The sequence below is a fragment of the Tachypleus tridentatus genome, chromosome 6 (assembly GCF_004210375.1).
Source record: "Tachypleus tridentatus isolate NWPU-2018 chromosome 6, ASM421037v1, whole genome shotgun sequence".
In the NCBI taxonomy this organism is placed as follows: domain Eukaryota; kingdom Metazoa; phylum Arthropoda; class Merostomata; order Xiphosura; family Limulidae; genus Tachypleus; species Tachypleus tridentatus.
In genome coordinates, this window is record NC_134830.1 from 33,905,179 (window position 1) to 33,929,377 (window position 24,199).

Consider the following 24,199-nt stretch of genomic DNA (forward strand, 5'->3'; position numbering starts at 1 on the left):
CGTCAGACCTACAGGCTGAACACCAGCAGAGGGAGCAGAGTTAATGAATGATACATCACAGATGGATATCAAGAAATATTATTTACTTTGCAAGCATATTCTGGTAATGGCTATTTTAATGTCAGTAAATGGAATGATTACAGTGTAGATCAGACTGGAAAAAGTTATATGAATACAATGAGTTGCACTCTAATGGTCTTGCAGAAAATCCTATGTCACAGTGGGCACTAATTGAGTCAAAACAGATGATCTGAGCACCCTTCCGTTTTCTTGGGCCAGTGTGTAATTTTGGGTTAGTGTATATGAGGAAACACTGGCAACCTAGTTAGATCCAAATGTAGAAGAAAAGAGTGGAATGAGTAAGTAAATAAATACTTACTCTCATTACAAGTACAGGGTTACTGAAGAATGACTAGTGGTGGAATTATGTATGCTACTGAAGATGAAACACCCAGATGGTGGAGGTAGTTTAATATGAGATAAATGATTGTGGAGAAGTCCACATACCAGCTCAGAGAAAAGAGAAGAAAACCAAAGAGAGGAGACACAAGAAAGCATCCTCCTTCAGAAGGGTTTTTATACAAGACATATAATGATCTGGCAGATTCAATCTGTAATTGGAGAGGGAAAATAGCTTCAGGTATAAGATGGGTTGTTCCAGGTACAAAAGGACAGTGAGAGAAACAAGGAGGAAGAGTGTGACCAAAGCATTACAGAGGAAGTAGTTATCAAAAAGAGGTGGGGTGGGAGGCAGCAGAGCAACAAAGGGAGAAGGAACAATTGGAAATCAGAGCAATAAAGACTAGTGGTTAAGGAATGAAACAATGGTTAAGACCTGGTAATGTAAAGAAGAGAGTCAACTACAATGTTTAGCCACATCTAAAAACTGACTGTGTGACTTAAATAAGTGTTGTTCTGCAAGAAAGAAAACTCGATGAAAAAAAAAGAATAAATTGACATATCTAAAATGAAAAATTTACTTAGTTTGTATTTTGTGCAATGTTTTGAGCAGGAACTCTTCATCAGGCAGTCAAGTCCATGTTACAATAGAAGTAGGTTAGAAAAATGCCATTTTATTACTGCTTAATATGTACCTATTCATTCTATTCTATCATTTATCTATAGTCAACATGATGTGGAGTGAACAATTATGTTTAAACCTATTTTCTAATTGTACATAAAGCAAATAACCAGTTCTAGTCATCATAAACTGAGTGGACAAGTTAAGGAGTAATGAATGAAGATGAGCTATCATCTACTCCATAGATATGCTAAGAAGTAATAATGCATATAACAAAATATTATTATCTACATGTGACAACAGGTGTAGCAAACAAGAACTAAACATTATCATCCATGGGTACACAACAGGAAGTTATGAATCAAGTCTATATACCATTGTCAAAGTTTTGAAAGTTAAGGAAGAATAAATGATATTAAGTAATAATGAAATAGAAGTAAACATGAATGTCTAAAAATGAGTATTAAAGATGAACTAAACTGAAGCATAATCTTCCCTGTGCACATGTTAAGGATGTTAAACAACATATTCCATGCCATACGTTGGTTGGCATTTTATGGCACAAAAGCAACTAGACTATGCTAACCAAACAGTCACTAAAAAAATTAAAGATAAAGTAGAATTATTAAAATTCGTAAAAAGAAATCATGTTAAAACAAAACAAAGTCCAATTTTTGAATTAAGAACTTAAATAGCATTAAAAAGGACAATGGCCCTTAAAAAACTAAAAACATTTGTCAGGTGTACAGTGTCACCATTGCCAATGACACTGTCCAACTTCAGGGATAAACCCGTGAACAAAACATGTCTAAAATGGTGCAGTCATTCAGAGTTGTAACAGTGGCATGACAGTAAAATGGACTATTATGACCCGAGTGTCATACAGGCCACACATTAGTGCATTAGTTCTAGACAAAAGAAAATGATGAGTCAAAAAACTGTGACCAACGTGTAGTCAAGTTAGGAAAACTTTTTCCAATCTTTATGGAAACAAGATGGCCAAAGTCCAACAGAGAGTTTTATCTGGAAAAGCTTGTTTTCTTGTTACTCACTTCAAGTCAAATGCCAACTGGCATGAAGCCGAGCCTTGAATATAGGACCATAGTCCATGTATGAAACAGGCACAGCAATGATAGCCTCAGAGCAGACAGACAGAGTGTCAGTGAGCTCATTTCTGCAAATACCAATATGGTCTGGTACCCAGAAGAACTGGATAGAAGTAGATGTTAAAGCAAAATGGGCCAGTCAATTTTGAATATTGATGAGAACAGGTTGAGATCTAGTGTGAAGCGATTCCAGGGCCAGTAGAGAACTAAGCAAGCCAGTATAAATAGTATAATTCAAGTACTGCCTAGCTTCTATGTGATCCAGGCAAAAGAAATGGTGTATACAGCAGTGAATACAGAAACTGTAGAGGGGATTCTGTGCACAACCACCAAACCACAATAAACCATGGCAAATCCCACAGAGTCACCTGTATACATATACATGGAAATGGAAGGATGGTTCAAAAGATGTTCAGCAAATAAAAGATACTTTCAATTGGAAGTATCTGCCTTTCTCAGATGAATCAAAGAAAAGTCACATTTGGGGATGTTAATAAGCCATGGTGGGATGGGCTGACCAGTAGATACAGCAATGTCATACAAAGACAGACCAAATTCATTCAAATGTGCCTGGATACAAAGACCAAAAGGAACAATGACAAATTGTCTGTTCTGAAAAAGCATGATCCACTGAGAAAGGAAAACATAACCCCAGATAAGATGCTGTGGTAAAGACTGAAGTTTCAAAGCATACAATAAAGACAGTTGCAAATGGCAAAGGTAAAAATGTATCTCAGAATGGCTAGTACAGGCATTAACACTTTTATTGACAAGGATAGAACAATGTTTCGACCTTCCTAGGTCATCTTCAGTTCAGATACATTTTTATTTCAAGTGTTTCTCATCATCAAGAAATTGCAGAGGTGTTGAGGAGGTTCATGAGACTGTGTACAAACTTTGGACTGGGGAAGTGCAAAAGCCACTGTGCAGAGCTGAAGCCACTGATGATGAATAGGGTCCAGCATCTTCAAGACTGAGGTCCTGATAGAACCACAGACCAGAAAACCATAGTCTAGTTTTGATCAAAAAGAGCATGATATATCTTTAGCACAGAACACTGATTTACTCCCCAAGTGGTGGAAGAGAGGACATGGAGGATGTCCAGTGCCCTTGTATGCTTGATTCAAAGCTCTTTGATGTGTGGTATAATGGTCAGCTTACAGTCAAACACAAGCCCCAAGAACATTGCCTCAGAGACCACAGAAAGCACAACTTCACCAACACTACGTTGACAGCACAAGTGCATGCAAATGGTTTTAGAGAAAGAAAAGTCAAGACCATTTGCTGTGGTCCATGTCAGTAAATAATTGAGGGCATTTGTAGCTGCCACTCAATAAACCTTATGTTTAATGACTGACAAAGATGTGGAAGTTGTTGACATAAAGTCCATTTGCAACAGTGAGAGGAGTTGTCCAATGATAGCATTAATCTTTTTACTAAAAAGTGCAACACTCAAGACACAGTTCTGACAGGAAAGTGTTAACCCTCACACAAATTTGGAATTGCCTGCCCATTACAAATTTTAAAACAAAAATGGGCAAGTGGCCATGGAACCTATATAAGTGGAGGTCTTGCAAAATGCCATGCCTCCATGTAGTATCATAAGCCTTCTCAAAGTCAAAGAATACGGACACAAGATGTTTGCGAACAATAGCTTGGTGCCACACATCAAGAAAAGCATCTCCTGCCACATTCAGTTAAAAATAACCAGAAGAATAGCAAGAGAGGCAGGAGAGAAATGACACAGCATCCTGTAGTGTATATCATCAGTTCCAACTGAGGTACTGCCAGACTGATAAAGGATCAGTTTGAGTTCCACCAGTGTAAAGGGCCAATTACAGTTATAGAGGCGATCAATCCAAAGAGGTGATCGCTCTGCCCGAGTCTTGATGGCTAACAAGGTGGAAGATAAAGCAAAAGTGGTGCTAGATACCCAGCAAAAGCTTTCAATGAGAGTTTCGGTGATGCTCTTGACATCAGCTACTTCCTGGCCATCAGAGATTAAGATCGAATCTTGTCCCATATGACTTTGGAAATGGTGGTAAAAGAAATGCTGGTTCTGAACTTAATCCAAGATTCCTTCTGGCTTTGATGTCTTACCTACAGGGCATATGCACAGGCCCACTGAAAGGTGATGAGGTTTGAAAGAGTGGGATACATACGAAAAGTATCCCAAGCCATTTTTTGAGTCTTCTGTGCCATGTGGAAGGCAGGATTCCACTATGAATGAGGATACTGTGAAAAATTTGCTAAAGTTTTAGAAATACATTGAGCAACTGCCTGGATAAAACAGTCAATCACTGCTGCTATTCAGCCATCTACTGATGGTTTACAGACAATGGCAGAAAGAGTTCTGTGAGGGAAGTGAAAGAGGGCCAGTTGGCTTGATCCAGCTTCCACTAGGGGGCATGCAGGCATCATAGGTCTCTCCAGGAAACAAGTAGATAGAATAAACAGTGATGTCACAACTCAAGGAAACACAGATGGCTACAACCTCCAATGGTGGGTCGAGCTGCAAAGACCGGGTGGGAACATGCTTATCAACCAATAGTGCCACCTCTCTATGCATTTGTCCATCACACAACCTGTCATTTCTGTACAAAGAAGACTGTACTGGCAGGTTTCAGAAATGTTTCTTGTAAGCAAAGACACAGGATGGTAAGAATCAGTGCTTTGATGCCATCCAGATTGAAACACAAACTTTGACAGTTCCATTGTATCAAAGTGGCCATTTTTACTAATGTAGAGGCAAATAAGGTGGAGAGCTCTTCTCTTTTCAACCACACTTTTTTTCTTTATTCAAAGGAGGTCTATCCTTCATGGATCCTGTCCTGGGTCAATTGGGCAGGTCTTTGTCATTGGAAAAATATTTCGGCAACTGAGGACACGAACGAACGATTGTTCTGCATCTTGGGACCAGAGAAAAAGATAAACCTGAAGAAAAGCTTGAACCCAAAACAAAAGGAAGTGGATCTGATGATATGCTGGAAGGAATGGTAGAGATAGAGATAGGTGGAGGGCACATGGTTTGAGACTGATTCTTCCCAAGGCACTGTAACAGTAGATCGAAGTGCAGTAGCATTCATTCAAGATGGTGTGGTGGACAGTAACTTTTGAGTCTAGGGGTAAGAAACATTGTGAACTGTTTTCAAATGCTGTACCTCTTCTTCTTCCACCTACCTAGAGCATGAACAAAAGTAAAGTGGGTGAGAGCCATTACAATTACACAATGAGGGCTATTTCACACTCACAGACACAGTGGTCCTTGCCACCACTACAAGCACATTTCAAAGAACAATGACGTGATGTCTTTGAGTGATAGAACCAGTGACATTGGAAACATCTGGGAGGGTTTGGAATATATGGCCATATTTTCAATTTAGATAATCTGCTTTGATGATAGCATGTGGACATGGTGATGTAAACATTAAAATTAGGACACTGGTCAGCATCATAATTCCATCTTTGTGAGTGGAAATACACCTCACTGCAAAAACTCCTTGGGTGGAGAAACCAGCGAGGATCTCTGACTCGGGGATGTTCTTCAAATCCCCCTCAACAATAACTCCTCGTGATGAATTCAAAGTAGCATGGGAAGTAACCTCAATGGATATATCCCCAATGACCTTTGAATGCAAGAGAAATTCACTGTGTTTAGAAGTGGATTTTTCCACTAATATATCACCATAATGAAGCTTTCTGACTGACTTAGGAGAGCCAGCAAGCCCTTTTAACTGAAAAAGGGAGACATTTGCCCTTAAGATTTGTCTGAAAGAGAATGTAGTATTAGAAAATGAAGTACAGGTGTTGAAGAGGTTGAAGATTGCTGCTCAGAGTCTTCAAGGTGTGGTAGTTTACCTATGGTCTGTTTTTTCACTATTTTATTTGGTGGATCCATAATAATGAAAAAATATTCTGGTGCCCACTGACCCCATTCACCATGGAGCCCTAGGAGGGGATGCACTACAATGCCAAACAAGAACATTGCAGCAAAGCCAGGGTTTTGTGAGCACTATACCCAAACATTAGCATTGGGCACAATGTCCATAGCACCCATTGAGAATGTCCACAACACTGGTACTTTGTTGAACCTAGCCCAGTAGACCAGTCAATTGAAACTGAAGGGGGCATCCACAGGTCACCCATCTACAGGAGTTCATGGCCAAAGTGGTGTGTTAAGGTTGGACTCCTCAAGCACCAGGGTTCTCTCCTCCCTTTCACAAGTCACCATGAATGGCAAATATGTGGGCGGATGTTTAGATCCCAGAGGAGGTAAACCGAAAGAATAGAAACTTTTCTGTGAGGTCCCTTCATCACATACAAGAACACACCAAGGGGTGCCTTATGTTAATAAGTAATGAATTAGAACTAAATATGAATATCTAAGTATACATGTTAAAAAATAAATAATTATTTCTATATTGTTATGTACACAGATAGGAGAAATGAACTATGCCCACACACTTTATTCTAAGCAGGGCATGGTAAGGAGCATAATTATGTCTAAGCATTAGCTCTGGTGAAATTCATGTTAAGAAGTAAAAGCTAGAACTAAACATTAACCGGATATATACATAGCAAGGTATGATCAACTAAGAATAAGCATTTTTTCCCCATGAGTACATGTGAAGAAGTAATGAAGTACATGTAAATATTACTCTGTACATGGACATATTAAGGAGTAATAAACCAGGAATTATCAAGAACTATGCATTACATGCTAAAGAGCAATTAACTCTAACTAAATATAAACATCTAAGTTTACATGATAAGGAATAAGTAAATATGACCAATCATCAACTTTTATGTGTACATGTAAAGGAGAAATGAACTATGACTAAATCCAAAGAAAATGTAGGTTTTAGCACCTACCGGTCAGGGAGAAGAAAAGAAACCATGGGTAGGAAGTATAGATAAGGTGGGTGGCAAAGTGGGGTAGTACAGGTGGAGATGTTATGGGTGGAAAAAGTCACCTCATTTGGTACTCCTCAATGTCAGGTTCAAAATTCCCTGTTGGGAAATGTATGCCAGGGATGGAAGAAAAAGGACCAGGCAGTAACATAGAACTCAACCCAAGTTGGAAGATGGCCACCATAATCTCAACAGGCAAAGAACTTCCTAAACTGCTGGTAATTGTGATATTTCTAGTCACATCAGCAAAAAGAACATGTTAATTTGCAAGTTCTTATTTGAAAGGTTAAAAATAGAGTAAAATTGTGGAAGTAACTAAGTTCAACACATCTCAGGAAAAACAGGTACATCTTGCCACAACTGTGCTGAGGAGAGGAATGAGGATTTTGCAAATGAATGTAGTGAGAGCATTTCCTCATGATGGTGTGCTGCTGCATGATATGTCATTATGCAGTAGCACAGTTTCATATGTTTTCTAGCTGGAGGTTCCACAAGGCTAGTGACATGCAATCCTCTCAGGCTAAAGAGTGCAACTTTAAGAGGAAAATCTGTGTACAGAGATGAATCATATCAGAAGTACATGTACCCTGCAATGGAGGAAAAATGAGTTTAACACTCTGAAGTAATTGTGTTGTGAATATAAATACAATGTTAAGTTTTTATCTTGTGCTTTTATAAAATGTATTTAGACAAAAAATGAGAGTCAGCATAATGGAATATTACACATCCAGCAGTATGTTAAACATGCTTCTTTTATAAAAAAAAAATATTAAATTACTCTTGGTAAAGTATTAATATAAATATTTTAGAATTCTGGACACACACTTTTGTTGCATAATATTTGGCTACATGATAACAAAGCTTAAGATCAATCTAATAGAAAGCATTACATTCACATTAAAAAATAAATTATAATTATAAACAAGTTTATATTCTTCAAGTGTAAAAAAAAATAAATAAAACAGTCACAAACAAAAAGGATAATTAAAAACATGTTTTTATAATATATAACTAACATTATCAAAAACAATGGATGTATATACAACTGTGTATGTGCATGCATGCATATCTACACACAATTACGTTGCATACACATTAGTATATAAAGTGCCAAAATTTATATTGTTTCTGGAATAAATGGATTTTGTCACTTTACTGAACTAATAAACAAATCACATTTTTTCAAGTTATCTATTGAAATAATAAACTACACGAGTTTAACACTCTGAAGTAATTGTGTTGTGAATATAAATACAATTTTAAGTTTTTATCTTGTGCTTTTATAGTACTTTAAAGTTGGTAAAGGCAACTGTTATTTTAAAATTGAAAATACACATAAGGCTTTTTTAATCCTATAAATCAAAACAAGCAAATCAACAAAATAATAATCTCTGAATACAAGAATGCTCTTACATAATGTAGAGAGTGTAAAATCACATTTTCCAGTATGTAGAAAAAGCTTTATTAATGGAGGCACATGTACATATTACTCTAACATATAAAATACTTAGAAGACAAAAAAAAAAACGGGTACAGTGCTGGTGAGACAAGATTAACAAGTTCAATGATTAACAATGTATACAAAAAAAACCTTTATTAAAAAGGATTTTTCTCAGACTGCTTTCCAAGTTGCAGCATTTATATTGTAAACTTTCATTAAACAATACCACAAAAATAATTCTAATGTAGTATTGATTTACTTTACTTGATTAAATAACAAGCATATATCCACTTGTATAGTATTAACTTCTGTGAATGCTTTACATTTATAATAAATATCACAAATAATTAGGGTTGCAAACAAAAAAAAACTAGCTTCTCACCTCGTGGTTTCAAATTCTGACCATCTTCTTCTTCATTATCTTCTGAATCAGGATCAGCTATGTATACTTTACTAGAAGAAATATGTCTCACTGGTCCAGTGATCATTCCTGGTAATGGTGGATCATTGTTTTCAAGGAATACTTCACATTCACACAGGTAACACCATACACGTAGGGTTGTCAAGTTTAGTGTCAAAGAATGATCAGGCTTTTCCTAGATCAATACTGCTAATTTTACTTAATAGTCCACAGTGCTACAAAGTTACATGCCTTTTAAACCACAGAGAGTAGAAGATATATCAAAATTGTAGAACCAGGTCTATGTTATGTTTTGGCAGACCAAAAAAACTGAAGTGCACAATTTTTTCCATATTGACAAAAATCTTTTTGATAAAAGCCTAGCATTTCCCAAAATTTATATTGGAATATTTTATTTTTAACTTGTTAGTTAAATGTGTTTCAGAGTTGTTTGGATGAATATCTAAAACCTAACAAACAAAATCAATATTTAATACATTTTAAAGTTAACCAGTGGAAGTTTGAAACTGTAGTTTTAAAATTTTTTCTTGAAATGAAAGATTTTTAAATTTAAATCAGTTTCAAAAACCTAGAAGTTACTTAATCATTTAACAGTTGTGTGAAAACATAGATTAAGAAACATAATATCCTATAATTAATGCATCTGTCAGAATAAAAAAATCTTTTAATATCTGTTTTATTATTTAAGCCAGAAAAAGTAAATACTAAAACCACAGATTTCAAGTGACAGATGATATAATACCAAATTTGGACAAGTATAATCACATTGTAAGAGACTTTTTTTTTCAACCAACCCTCCCTTCTCTCTGGCATAAATAAGGAAAGCTCAATTCTTAAATTATTTTTTATTCAACACTTCAGCTTGGTATTGACAAAAGTATGTGCAGAGAAATCAGTTTAACAAATGAAATAAAATGATTATTAAGAAAGATACACTCAATAACATGCTATATCAATTCTTCAACAATAATGAAAGCATTTTCTCTTTACAATTTACAACTTACAAAAAATAACAAAAAAGCTATTTCAATAAGTTACATTAATGAAATGAGAAATTTTTTAATTAAGGAAAATGTTAACATGTACATACAGCACACAAGACTGTATGGCATAAAGACTGTGGGATCAAGTTTTCCTGGAGTACAGAAATAGCTAAAATGGCAAATGTTTAATTTCATTTTTTAAACAACGAAAACTTAGATATTTATGAAGGTTTAACTTGCCCAAAAAATACAGTTATATGACAAACTATTCTTGATTTAACTTGCCCCAAAACTACGGTTATATAACAAACTATTCTTGGTTATATAATTCTTCTTTTGTCATGAATATACAATATGTTTTTTTTAAAGATTAGTCTTTGCAATTTACATTACAATTGTTAAAAAAACATAATGTAAGTGTTCAGAAAAAATATTTAGAAACATCTATTTTGGCACACGTGTGCACATACTAGTCTGTATGAATATGGCATAAATTTGTTTTAAACTTTTACATTTTCTATTGAGAAGCAAGAACAATTTCTTTAGTTTTATTCAGTAGATTTTTCTGTTGTGTAAGACACCATAAAAATGTGTTAGTAATCCCTTATTTTTCTCATTATATAATAAGGAAAATGTTAGCTTTCATCATAAATTTTCCAATCAAATGCATAATTCTTACTTACTACCTTGAAACATCACTAATAAATAATTTTAATTAAATTGCAATGTTACTCCTACTTACATGAAGCTACAATATACAAAATTTAAACTCTGCTAAAAAATACATGCAAAACCAATCTTTCTTTCATTTACTAATTTGACAAAGAGCCAACAAGGAAATGCTCTGTAAAATTAACTACAGGAAAATGAACAGGAAAGTCTAAATGAAATAGTTTTATGAATACCTGATTTTAGAAAATAAGATTTAAAAGTTAACTTACCTTGAAGTGTTTGCTACTGTGGTCTACTGATGCCTCTCCACAACCAACATACAAACAGTCACGATGCAAACAAACCCACAGATATGGCCCACGAGCTGTACATGAATCACATTTGTTTAGCTGAAACAGACAGGAACATTTCATAAAATTCAGTGGAACATGTTATAAACGCATCCACAAAAATAATGACTAAGAAATTAAAAAAAGACACTGTTTTCAATCAAAATAAATTGAAAAACTTCATGTTATACATTAATAATGTTATTTTAAATGAAATTAACATTAAGCATATACAGAATAAAAGTCCAGAAATCACAGATCAGATATTCTTAGCAAAAGTAAGTAAATGCTACAAAGTATACATACTGTGCAAGATACACACCAGTCAAATCTTTTAGAAAGTACTATAAAAGCTCAAATTAGTTAAACTGGAATACACAGTGAAACTCTACAATAGCCTGGTCTTTAAACAAAGAGAACAAACTGTCTAACACAGCCAAAAATATACCATAAAAAACAACAACAAACAAATGTCCAATTTTTTTTTCATGCAGAAATAGTTAAAACAAATAATGCATTTTCTGTTCTCACACATAATTCACTTTTTTTAAAACAATAAAATGGATACTGTATAATTACACACAATACCCAAGACATTTTAAAATGAAAACAGATAAAAAAGTGCCAGAAGATTTCAGATTCCATACACTATATTTTAAACACACACAATAAGCAAAACATACCTGGTAATTCTAGTTCTTATAAGCCAATCATAGATGTTAAAACAAATAGGAAAATATTAAAAGTTTCCAGCTTTCATACACTAAGTTTTTACACAGAAGCAGTAATATAATACCAGAAAGTTTCAACATTAATACACTGTATGTTTTAACAGAAATGGTGGTAGAAGAACAGGTAATTCCAACTCTAATATAATCACATAATATAATTTACATACTATTAATATACATACTGATAACTAATGATTTGCAAAATGACCTACTTACACATTAATCTAGCATTAGCTTTAATCCTTAAAAAATGATTTATCTAATGCATAACCTGATACTAGGATATAAAAAGATATACATCTTAAAAATTATATGAATGTATGTACAGAAACGTAGGGTAAGCTGTTAACTGTAATGTTTTCATTTCATGTTATAACAAACCAAAATGACATTAAAAAGTAGACATACGTCCCAAACATGAAGTTTATATATATATATATATATAAATTTTTAGACACAAAACAAATCAACTAGATTAACTTTATTGTGTCAATAAATAAAAAAGGCATAACAAGATATTTATAAGTGTTAGCACTGTAAATATACAGAAACAAAAAAATCAAATATTGTTAAATTATGAGGTTTTAAAGCTCTTCGTGAAACATTCTTCTACGTATTTTATTGGTTTATTTTGGAAATTAGTGTAAAGTGTATAAAGCTTGTCTTGTGCTTGTCATTCCCTTACTTTTAGCTAACAGACTAAAAGGAGTGTATCTTGGCAATATTGCCAACTGACCAACTCTTGAGCTACTCTAATTCAATAGTGATTAGGAAGGTAACTTTTTTATGTACTAGTCCATACAAGTTGGCATGAGAAACATAGTTGTTCAAACTGATTCTACCTAACAACCTAACTATTTATTTTCACTATAATGGCTAAATTATTACACATATCAATGAAACACTGCATTAAAAATATAGCTCTTCTATTTCCAACACAAAAAATAATTCCATCAATTAGAGTATCATAAATACAAAACTAAGTAGATAGCAGAACTAAGCAACTAAATCAATTACATAGGGGTATCAATTATATCTATCACTGTAACTTAAAATAATAAATTAATTTGAAATTACAATTAACTTGATAATTTATGAATGAAAATAATCACTATTTTGGTTATTACTGTTCTTGACTCCTTCACCTATTAAATAATAAATTAACATCACAATAATAACGAACAAGTCAAAAATTAAAATTTTTCGTTGCTCAAAACATATTTAACACATTCACTTCTCCATTGAACATGTAGCTATTACCTTGTACCACTGTCAAAAAAGTTACAAGCATGCATTAATCCTTTGAATTAACATGCAACTCCTACACATCTAGTTATGTGTACTGTGCCAGTCTATAATTAAATCAGCATTAGAGTGTAGCCATCCATTAATAGGAGGGAACACACACTACATGTTCAATATTTTTGTTCTGCATAAGAGAAAAATGACACTGAAAACAACTAACCAGATGTTCAAAAGTAAACTAAATACAGATTCCAGTACAGAAGAGGAGAAAGACTCAGAAAAGGTCTGTAAGAACTTAAGACAAAAGTAAATTGTCAGAGAAAAGGATTGATGGTAATCAACAAAGCCATGCTCTAACCAGTAATCAAAGAAACAAATAGACCATCCTCAAAGAGAAACCCTGTGAAACCTGAAGGTCTTTTGCAAAGTGAGTTCACAGGTGAACAATATGTAAAAGCCAATCTGCCATAGTATCAAAGTTAAAAGATAATTTTAAAAATAACCTATCAAAGAGCTCACATACAGCTGGTCTATTAGAAAGGAGTGGCACCAGGAAGGAGAAACAAGACAAGGAACTCCTCAAAAAAGACTGTATAAAGGAAAGGAGTGTCAAATGGAGTTCCTCTGTGATAAAACAGAGGGAGCATAATTCCAGAAAACATGGTATCCTAATAAAGCAAATCTTAGAATTAGATTGAGGGTCAAAAGTGAAAGTAATACAAGAAAATATCTTTTGCTGCAAGGAGAGATTCAAAGCATAGGATCACTAGCAAAGGAGGAAGAAGTTCAACTAATAGCCACAGGGGGATGTGACAACTGAGAGGCAATATCAAACATAGACTGAAACAGATGGAGGAAAAGGGGAAGTTATAATTTTTATATAAATAACTATTCTGGTTTAACGCTGCCCTCTATATGCAAAATAATATATTTCACATGCCACAACTTTTGAAGCTCCCACATTTGGAATTGACTGATTCCAATGAGTCTTGCATGCAAATTATTGTGGGACAACATTCTACTTGTATATGACTTCTATTCTATAATATCACTTTGATGTTTGGCAGAAAATGGAAGCACCAGTTTTTAGCCAGGGAGGAAGTGTGAGAAGTGTGAAGGGAAGTTAGTGCCTATTGGAAATACATTTTCAGTATACGAAAATTGTAACCTCTATTACAGTACATTACCCTTTTTCATGAACAGCTGGAATTCCACATCAGTACAAAGGAAGAAAAGAAGTATCATTTGAAAGTGCCTGAAGGACACTATCCTAGAAGAGATTTTTGAAGTTGAGCATCTGGTGTGGGAGGCTGCATCACTTTTGAAATAGGTATACTAGTTGCCAGTTGTGGAAATATATTGCATATATAGGCAGAAGATTGGAAGAGCATATCCAAATGGAAGAGAATTATGTCAGGATAGTGATCCAAACCACACATTATACATTAAAGTAGAGAAAGTCAAGTGGGTAAGATTCAAGGATGTTCCTCTAGGTGTAGAGTAGCTACAGAATGATGAACCATACATAGCAAGTCAACTACATCCAAAACCCAGGCTGTCGGGATCTAATATCCATGTGGGGGTAGGATTATACTGTCAGTAAGTCAACTATAATTCAAACCCTGATCACTGGAAACCAACATTCATGTAGGGGCAAGAAAGAGGATCATAACACTGGCAAGTCAACAACAATCCAAAACCCAGCCATCTGATGGAGGTAGGAAGGAGAATCATACATTTTTCAACTCAAGTTCACAAAACTGAATGAAATCTCATACCCTGCAACATATGAATGGGCACATGCTGTTGTTTTATAACAATATGTGAAATGATTGAGGAACCCAACATGTGGCATCAAGAAGATGTTTGCATAATGTATAATGACAGAAACCATTCCAAGTGAATGGAGATAAAAAGAGCAGAAATGAATGACAAAATAGAGACATCTGTAATACATGGTGAGGATGCATGCTAACTGGTCTAATTTTAAATCCAAAATTCAGTTACTTGGACCCAACATTCATGTGGGGGTAGGATAAGGAATCCTAATCAAAGGGGTGAACTGCAATTTTGATGGCTCACTCCCATGTGGAAGTCAGATAAAATGCAGACAATCCTATAAAACATATGGTGCCAGAAAAGTCCAAAAAGCAAGGCACAAAACTGGAACCAAATCATGTCGTAAAATAACCTGAAACAGTGCCTTGAAAAATGGAAAAAAGTGTAAATTTTGGTATACCCAAACATACAGAAATAGCAAACCCATATGTTATCAAAAGATATATGGAAATAGAGAAGACCCAAAAAGTGATTGATGTGGCACCGATTGACTCAGAAAATTAAACAGCATCAAGCATACCAGGTAAATGGAGAAAGCCTGTACGTGGGTCAGATAAAAAGAAAATTGCTGGACATGTAAAAGAATAAAGTTAACTATCCGAGAACAAAAGAAAAGAAAAATGAATATAGATACCTCACCTGATGCTAAATGTACAGGAGGAGCCACAAAAAAGTGGACCAATGGAAAAAAAATTGAAAGTCCATATTAGCAGTGGACAGGAAACAAACAGCACTGTCCATCCAATAAGTTCCCAAAAGAAAAGCCATGTATGGAGGAAAAGCACAGAGGGTGCAAATAGAACATATAACCTGTGAAGTGGTAATGTAGAAATCATAATGCAAAATGAACAACCAAACAAAACTGTGTTGGTAGGGAAGTAATAAGTTCTGTAATATAAAATAATTCCACTTCAGGATAACTCAGGTTACAAACATCACTATTGTATTATACAGAGTAAACTTGTTGAGAGAAATTAATAAAAACAATACATAAAAAAATTCAAATAGAACACTAGAAGAGAGCACAAATTAAACATCAGAACATAAATTTTGTTACACACAAAGTGATAGTTCAGTATAACTGAACAGATGGAGTCACTTGCATAAAGAGTACATGTTTCATTCTTATTGGTGGAGGATTGTAGCCAAGATGACTTGCATGTAAAATGCAATAGAATCACTCATTTTCAGATGTGGGAGCTTCAAGTCTTGTGGCATGTACAAAATTTTGTTTTGTATATAGAGGACAGCACTGAACAAGAATAGTTACTTATGTGATCATAATAATGTACTTTATTGAAAAAAAACATCATGAGTTGTGGTACAAGAAGGAAGCTTACCCAAAAGCCATCATAAAAGAACTGGAGTAAAATAACAAATGATACATACCCAAGTTATCATTGTAATGGGGAACAAAGTTAAGTGTTACTTTACTTTAGTCACAGACAGAAGAACCAAAAGCAAAAACAGGAAGTTGGAAGAGCTGGTTAAGGACATCCAAAGACAAAACAGTCTCATTAGAAGGTACAAAAACAGGAGACTGCAATTCCTGGTTCAAGATGAACCAATCACATTACATACAATGGTGTTAACACTGCTTACCTTCTTAGTGATTCCAGTCACCACTGTAATAAAATAAGACAACTCCTATGAAGGAAAGTCTGAGCCACGAGAAGTTCAGAAATGTGAATATGTGAAAGATATGCAAGATGATTTGCAAAAGTGAATTCCCACACATTTTTTTTATTTTAAGTTAGTCTATTTAAGCCCATGATTTTTAGGCCTTCATAACTTTGTACTGATGAAAATTGTGAATAAGTACTGGAACCAAAATTATGAGTTAATAATGAAAGGGAATATTCCTTCCTCTCAAAGAAATCATATTATTAAAAGAAAAAAAAATTAAAAAGAAAAAAAATTCTTTTTATTAAAAGCTCTAAACAGAAATTAACAATTTCTATTTTTCACTCTTAAACTGAAGAAAATAAATGTAAGAAAGATATATCTTTGAATATTAATAAAAAGTTTGAAATATGCCACAATTCATAATGAAAAAAAATTAAATCACTAGCCGTTCTGGGAAAAGAACGAGTCTTTGTTATACTTAATGTGTTTGAAAAAATGACTATATATGCGGGAATTGTCACTCTGCTATGTCAAAGGCTACAATCTAATGCTGATTATATCATAGAATGGCAGTGTTATGTGTAAGGGTATGAATTTTGTTCAAAGGCTTGGCAAATGTGCAAAACATTTTTTGCAATTGTGCAAAGTAATAGTTATCACTTCTCTTAAAAGTGAGCACCATATCTGGATTACTGTTTCCAATTATTATTGCTTTCAACTATTCTAACTATCCAGTAATTGAAATACTGCCATCATGATTTTGCATTATTATTTTTTCAGTTAATTCAAGTTTTTTTCAACTTATTCAATTAGTGTCAAGAGTTACTAAATTTTCATCTGATCTGATTATAACTAATTCTGATTATTCCAACTAGCAAAGTAACTGAAATACTGTCATTATGTTTGTTTGTTGCTAAGCACAAAAAAAACACAAAAGTTTCCTGTGCTCTGCCAAAAAGGGTATCAAAACCCAATTTGTAGACAAAGTTGTTTTTTTTCTGTCAACTCCTGTGTAGGATGACCAGACTTCCAAACTGAAAAACCAGGACAGCCTAGCTCTTGCCTCAAACTTCAAAATGGTTGTTACAAATTTGAAATAATTTAGCTTACTTTAAATTCATTGAAATTCTCCCAAATATTTCCAAATACGTTAACATTGGCATTGTTTTGAAATAATTTCCAAATATTGTTTTAGCAACAGACACAAAAGAAATGAGCAAAAATAATCAAATTATACATCCAAGATACATCTTTAATTATACATCCATACCTTGGATGTATCTTAAGTTACCCACTTTATCTACTTCCTCTTAAAACAAGCTACTTCATACCTGGATTTATTTAAGAATCCACAAAACTTTTAAATACACTACTTTTAGGTCTAGCATTAATTTGAAACAATCGAGAAATTTTTGTGAAAAATGAATGTAACAATTTTTCTTCTTTAAACAATAATAAAATTCAGTCATAACTGTCTAAAATGTGTTTTGATGATACACATTGCCTTAACTTTCTCCTCATGCAAAATTTGAGTTTTTCGCCAAACACAGATAGAATGTTTAAGACAGTGTCGCATTAGGAGAGTATGCGGTACAGATATGAGCAAGTAAAATAAGTTTATTATATTTATGATTTGATGTGATTGGCAGTTTGATGTTTTCATCATAAAATCAGAACATTTTGTACATCCTGAGATGCAAACTTTGTTCTTGAAATACTGGAACAAATTACTACAAACAAAACTGTGTGATCATTCTACTCATGTGAGATTAATACAACATTTGAATGTAATCAGTTAACAAGTGTGATGCTTGACCAATTAACAAGTTCCACTGACTACCAACTCTTGTAATTGGACATACCAATAAATAGGTATTCTATTTACTATTCTTATGCTTTCAGTGACAGTGGATAATGAACAATTTGAAAAGAAAAATAATAAGATGCATTTGAGTTAACTAAATGTAGTTTGGATTTTACACACACGCACATATTCTATGTAAGCAGAGCCATACTAGCCCTGGGCTAGTAAATATGGAATTCACAGTTGTCAAGCTCAAAACAAAGAGTTTCAGGCACAAGGCTAGTGGATTTTTAGAGCCATGCTATGATTTCAGTATCATTTATGATGCACACATGGCTCCAAGTGAGTGCTGAGGGTAATTATGTAGTAATGAGGTATGTCACATGATTACTCAGATCTGCACATTAGCCATTAGGCTCTCTACATGTGTTAACATTTGGTGTTTCTATTACTTAGCATTAACAAAGGTTAGCAATGATTAATAAATAATTTATATTGTAAGCAGAACTCAGTAATTTTTTCATATAAACATTTCTTTTTCAACAAAAACAAACAAACAAACACTATTACACTGCATTTTACAATAACTCCCAAGTTAAAAATGTAAACAATACTATTTCACTAAGAAAATACAAGTAACAGTATCTCAGTCTATTACATAATATAATTGTTCATTACCTCTTGTTTTTTGATGATGTCTTCTTTAGTATAATCTCCTACAATAATGATGTGGGGACAGGTGCTAAACTGGCTGATAGCCATATTTAAAACACACAGAACCTGGTTACATTTAGTGTATTTTCACTCCTAAAGGAATAGTAATGAGGTGTAAAACAAACAAGGAATATTATTTACAACTGCATACAAATGCCTTGAAAATATACAATTTTAACATCACATTGTACTGAAGGATTATTCTTTCTTTAAAAATAAATGTAAGTAGTGACACATAAAACAATATAAATTCTTAGTTATAAACAAAGATAAAATAATACATGAAAATAGATGTCAGAAGCTAAAAAGAGAAAATTCATCAAAACAACAAAATATAATGTCCACAACTAGAAAGACATTTGATGTCCTAATCTAAAAATAAAAAATATGATAATACTACAGATGATACAGATTCAAAATAAATATGCTAAACAGTAATCATGACTTCAGAAGACTTCATTAAACAACATATAAACCATCCTACTGCAACTGTCATTACAGTTAATATAAAGTGTCATATATAAATACTAATAACTGTATTTCCTCAACAACAAATGATAAGGAAAGACAGCATAACTAGAGCAACTCAGCACTTGCTTGACACAAAATGAAAACATCACTCTCGCATACACAGAACACTTGTTTTGTGAGAAAAATATTGTTAACTGCATGAAATAACAACAGAAACCTTAGGTGAGAACATCGGGTATGTAGAGAGCTATTAATATAACAATCTAACTGCATTTCATTTTGATCTCTTCACTAAAAGAAGGATAACTAGAAGATTACAAGAAAGTTCCATTGCTTCTCTTATGAAGGTATGAGGTGTCTTGAAATTTGTTTATAAAATCTCTCCGTTTTTAATAATCTACAATAAATAAATAAAGAAAGCCTTGCTATGAATGATTTCAGTGATTAAATGAAAAAACTGGAAATATGTACTTCAGTATTAGAACTGAAACACTGATATCCCATAGTGGTAGATTTATTGTTCAATAAAAACTTTTCCAATTAGCTACAAACTTATGGTATGGTTTAATTAATGAAATATGTGCACTTAGACTGTTTTTTTGGAGCACACAAACATGAAAGCTCACACTCAATACTTTGATGTTTTGGTTAGTGCTTGTATTTTAGACACAAAAGTATTGTAAAAAAATATAAGGACAATAGTTCAGAAGTTTTATGGGAGCTCGAAGATATAAACAGGATTTAAAGTAAACAGTTAATATATGGAATTACCTGCATATGTCCTGAAAAAGAATTATAAAAATAGGTTATGAAAAGCTTTACATCTTTTAGATCTCCAAGATTTTTTAAATACACTATTAAATGCATTCTGTATATTGGTAACCTGAGTATTTTGCTTTTTTTTTTTTTTTATTACTATCAGAAATAAAATTAATTCAAACACTGAAACTGTATAAACATTTCCTCTGGCTGCTCGAAACTAAAACGTCAGTGACTGGAGACTGCCTAAGACCTCGCAAGCTATATGAACACAAGTACTCAAAGAAGTGTTTTGTAGTATTTTGAGTTAACTTTCCATGTATACTTTCTCTACTAAGTTGCTATCCTGTGCTTCCCAGTCTTAATAATTACAGTCTGTCTTATAAATTCCAACTTAAGTCTTCTTTATGTCTTTATCAAAGCCTCTGACAGAAATCACATGATCATAGGGAATCTTTTTGTTTACCTTCATTTGTATGGAAGTCCCCATAATTCATAAGAGTATAATCTTAGAAAATTTAGTTGCAAAATGAAACTCAAAGATGATATGAAATTATACCACCAGATAACAAAGTACATTATTGTGGCATATCTGAAGTATTACAAAATGTACATTATTACTGACAAACCTGCAAACTAATCTTCAGCAACTCACTACATTAGATAAACCAAGTATTTCTGCATATACCTAAGAACAAAACATCATCTATGTGTTACATAATGTTAAATAAATGAAGCTACACTTCACATTAACAAATCAGACTAATTTACGTCTTCCATAGACACATCAACCTAGTAATTTACAGAACCTTCAAAATTATCACACATGATGATACAAAACTGTTCAAAAAGTTTGAAAATTAAACATAAATGGGGTTCAAAAGTTCACACCTTATACTTGATATCAAATAGATAAGTCCCAATTACTCAACTAGTTATTGTAGATAGAAATGAATTAATAGGAAGCATTTCAAAAAGAGTGTAAACATTTAAGCTCAAATATTTCAGGACAAATATTATTTTTGTTGCTCTTTGTACAACACAACTAGTTCAATGTATAATCAACACAGAATTTTAGCTTTTTGGTGTTAAAACATGATTTGACAATGAATTGGTTATCACCATTTATGAAAGCTGATGAAACAGTAAATAAAAAGACTTCCTAAACCTAATTGACTTTGAAGTTTTGCTACTTATGTGTTTATAAAAAGGTATCTATTTATGACACAAACACATACACACCAAAGATTAACAGTATGTATTAATATAATTGAGTGTGATATATCTTTAAATATTATACATACACACACACACACACACACACAGATACGTGTGCTTAGCATTACCTCAATAATTTTCAGTATTTTCCATATAACATGCACGCACACAATGCCACCAAATTATGGAGATTACATCTGAATATTTTCTACAGCCCCTCCCTTATTCTTCCAATATTTGGTACTTTAACTTATTATGACTTACACAAAATACAATCCTTGAAATTAATTAATTAATAAAGTTTTCCTTTTCATAATTGAGAATTTTGTGAATCAGGTTTCTCTTGGAACACTAAATCTCACTGCCTTACTTAATAGATAAAGGGAAGTACTACTGTTAATATAACTTAAATTTTGTGATGACGAGAAACCCACTTAAAGTAAAAACGTATCTCAGGATGGCTGCAATGATCAGTTGCAAACTCTCTCTCTGTTAACCTGAAGGTGACCTAAGAAGGTCGAAACATTGCTTTCTGCTTTACTAGTAAAAGTGTTAATACCTATACCAGCTGTCCCGAGATACATATAACTTAAATTTGTTTTTAGCTAAGTTATAAACATGAAAACACATTAACTATATTCACCACAAGTGGTCAATCAAAGGTTATGCTTCACATGACACTTCTCAAGTCTGCTACTGATGCTAGATCTCAATATTTAAAATTGACAAAGTTGTGACTTGATGAATTAAGATAAGTAATTGAGTGTAAAGTGATATAAGTAATGCAAACTAAAGTCTTAAAACAGGTACCTTAACATTCCCCTTAAATTCAAGGTGTAAAACTAATGAATCAAATGTCACTAAAATTCATGTTCAGCATATACAATGTTAAAATGAACAAATTTTACTGGCACAATAAATAATACTGAAATTGCTCATCTTAAATAAAGCAACACTGCTATTTCCTGCCAGTATAGAGAGATGTATTCTGAATGTAAAACAAATGTTATTTTACCCATAATGTAAAATTAAACTTTCTCAAACAACTTCCTACTAGTTAACTCTACATACACTGTAGAGACTGTCTCTGACTGTACTAGTTGTAGGTTTAATTGAACAGTTGCTACAACTAATGACTGTAGTATAAGTAGTACTGGATTAACCAAGCAATGTTCTTAATTAAGTTCTAGCAGTAACATGGTTTGTCTAATCACAAAGCTGAAGCAAATGTATATTTGTTACGGATCTACATATATATGTAGCAAAATACTGAATACCTATTTTATAAGTATCAAATACACATGTGTTATACAGCCTTATACATATATAAAATTAAAACGTAGATCTTCAAATTCAAGGTTTTTCATGACTAATATTTCCAATACGTCCTTCAAGACTTCATTATTTTTTGTTCTTTTATCACGCTTGTTGATTTTGCGCGAATTCCTTTGAAATCAATTAAATGTGGACTTAGGGTGATTAGACAGTCCTCCAGTAAACTAAGAAGTACCTAAAACTAGTAGTACTATCCCTACCTTTATATTTACACGTAGTTATAACAATAACACTATTCATATTAGCATTAACGTTAGCACCAACGCTTTACTGTTAATAACACTACACAGTCTGCAATAAACACTAACACTTAACATAAAAAAACAAAAAAAAAAAAACTGAACAATTACACTCACAGTATTCGTTGTGTATTATAGAAAACGGGAAGATGAGTAACACTGCGGAATTTCGAAACTTGGCCTTAGGTTAAATAACACACTGACACTTTAACCTCGTAACACTGTAGAAAGTTTCATAGGCGTGCATAATTAAACTTTTAAGTTTGCTAACGACTAATACTAATGTACTTTACAAATCTCATGATGTAAGCAATTAGTAGTAATAGTTAATATTTTGAAATTCTATAGTACCTACTCATGAAGTTATACTTAACTACTGTTATCACACTTTCACTTAGACGATCAACTTTTCATGTTCTTGCGATGTGTATTATGCTAATCAAACTGAAAGAAATAACTTTTTTTTTTAAATAAATAAATATTAATACATCCAATCTTTTAATCTGATAAACTACTTAAACAGTTCGTAAACCTAAATCAATCTCTTGCTTATTACACATCAATCGCTAGGAAACAGTTATAATTGTATGAATGACATGCTGATTAATAAAATAATTTTTATTGTATTCCAGCCACACTGTTTTAGCACTGGTAACGTAGAATATTCGACGTTTGACCAGTGAAAGTGGATTTTCTTGGGGTACTCCAGTTTCTCCCCAGATCTAATTTTCGGTTATTGGGTTTTCAGAATCTAGCTCAGGCAATGGATATTTAGATCCTTTTATTCCTGAAAAGAGTTTTTTTTGGCTATGTCCCTAAGGATTTTTTCCCAATTCATTTATTTTATTTCATTTAATTACTTATATAGTACCGTTTATTTCTTAATCATACTATATAGTGCTCGAAGTGGAGAGTAACGCGGGAGTGGTATATGTACCCCCACTTCTTGTGCATCTTGATTGCGATTTTCAAACAACGAAAAACGTTGTCACAATTATATGCGCGAGCATACTCCCACTTCGAGCACTGTGTTCATAGATGTAAATGCATGTATCAGGTCATCCCTTAAGTAATGTCCGATTTTAGGTTCAGAAAAAGAGAACAGATTTCAAACACTTTTAATGTTATTTAATCAATAATGTGCGTTCCATTGTTGTTAATTACTTCTTGCCAACAATTCACAACTTTTGAATGCCACTTCTTTAAAGTTCTTGCGGTTTAGAGGAACAGAATGTAAAGAGGGTAGTTTTGACGTCTTCATGTGTTCTAAGTTCTTTTTCATCAAGATAGTTCTGCAAACTTCAGAATATATGATAATTAGATGGGGCAAGGTC

The 24,199-nt window shown here is 33.1% G+C and overlaps 1 protein-coding gene across 1 annotated transcript in view; it reads right to left on the minus strand.

Moving 5' to 3' along the window:
• The window catches only part of LOC143252216 (ubiquitin carboxyl-terminal hydrolase 20-like), a 55,932-nt gene extending 32,641 nt beyond the window's left edge, over window positions 1–23,291 (minus strand). The window contains 4 exon segments of the mRNA XM_076504012.1: window positions 8,862–9,075; window positions 10,825–10,944; window positions 18,808–18,936; window positions 22,983–23,291. Of these exon segments, the coding sequence (XP_076360127.1) occupies window positions 8,862–9,075; window positions 10,825–10,944; window positions 18,808–18,891 (418 nt within the window). The 5' untranslated portion in view covers window positions 18,892–18,936; window positions 22,983–23,291.
• Window positions 23,292–24,199: the final 908 nt, after the last annotated feature.